The sequence below is a fragment of the Seriola lalandi genome, unplaced genomic scaffold (genome assembly GCF_002814215.2).
Source record: "Seriola lalandi dorsalis isolate HSWRI2012SDOR001 ecotype SW California unplaced genomic scaffold, Sedor1 jcf7180002016358, whole genome shotgun sequence".
Lineage (NCBI taxonomy): Eukaryota > Metazoa > Chordata > Actinopteri > Carangiformes > Carangidae > Seriola > Seriola lalandi.
This window is the reverse complement of record NW_019487010.1, coordinates 1-758: the sequence shown is the minus strand read 5'-3', so window position 1 is coordinate 758 and position 758 is coordinate 1. Positions and strand designations below refer to the sequence as shown.

At 52.1% G+C, this 758-nt stretch overlaps 1 protein-coding gene across 1 annotated transcript; it reads right to left on the bottom strand.

Annotated features, from left to right (window-relative positions):
* Positions 1 to 27: 27 nt before the first annotated feature.
* LOC111645195 (histone H2A-like) lies at positions 28 to 745 on the bottom strand. The gene has a single exon (XM_023394294.2). The coding sequence runs from the start codon at positions 722 to 724 to the stop codon at positions 338 to 340; it is 387 nt and encodes a 128-aa protein (XP_023250062.1). The 5' UTR covers positions 725 to 745; the 3' UTR covers positions 28 to 337.
* Positions 746 to 758: the final 13 nt, after the last annotated feature.

Genomic DNA, 758 nt, shown 5'->3' with positions numbered 1-758 from the left:
GTAGCACAGGTGTGTAGAGTGGCTGACTGTAGTGTGTGTTGTGGTTCATGTATCATATCATCAGAAGTTATGCTGCTGCTGCTTGTACATTTCCCAGTCTTCTCATTTGTATTGTCTGTATGAGGTTTTCTGGTGATGGTGCAGAGACAGAAAGAGGAGCCACATGTATGAAGACAGTAGAGAGCTGATGAGTGCAGCGGGTATAATAATAATAATAATAATAATAATAATAATAATAATAATAATAATAATAATAATAAACAGGGAAGCTGCTCTTTGTGAGAGGAGTAGGTGGCTCTTAAAAGAGCCTTTGAGTGGGTCGCTGTGTTCAGCGGCTTTACTTGGACTTGGCGGCCTTCTCGGTCTTCTTGGGCAGCAGAACAGCCTGGATGTTGGGCAGCACGCCTCCCTGAGCGATGGTCACTCCGCCCAGGAGTTTGTTGAGCTCCTCGTCGTTGCGGACGGCCAGCTGCAGGTGTCTGGGGATGATACGGGTCTTCTTGTTGTCGCGGGCAGCGTTTCCAGCCAGCTCCAGGATCTCAGCGGTCAGGTACTCCAGCACCGCCGCCAGGTAGACGGGGGCTCCGGCACCGACACGCTGAGCGTAGTTTCCTTTGCGCAGCAGCCTGTGAACACGGCCGACCGGGAACTGGAGCCCGGCCCGGGAGGAGCGGGTCTTGGCCTTAGCTCTGGCTTTTCCACCGGTTTTGCCGCGTCCGCTCATTTTCAGGATGATCTCTCTACAGCGTCGACTCAGA

Coding starts and splice junctions, on each gene's coding strand:
- LOC111645195 (XM_023394294.2), bottom strand. CDS start 724: ATGAGCGGACGCGGCAAAACCGGTGGAAAAGCCAGAGCTAAGGCCAAG.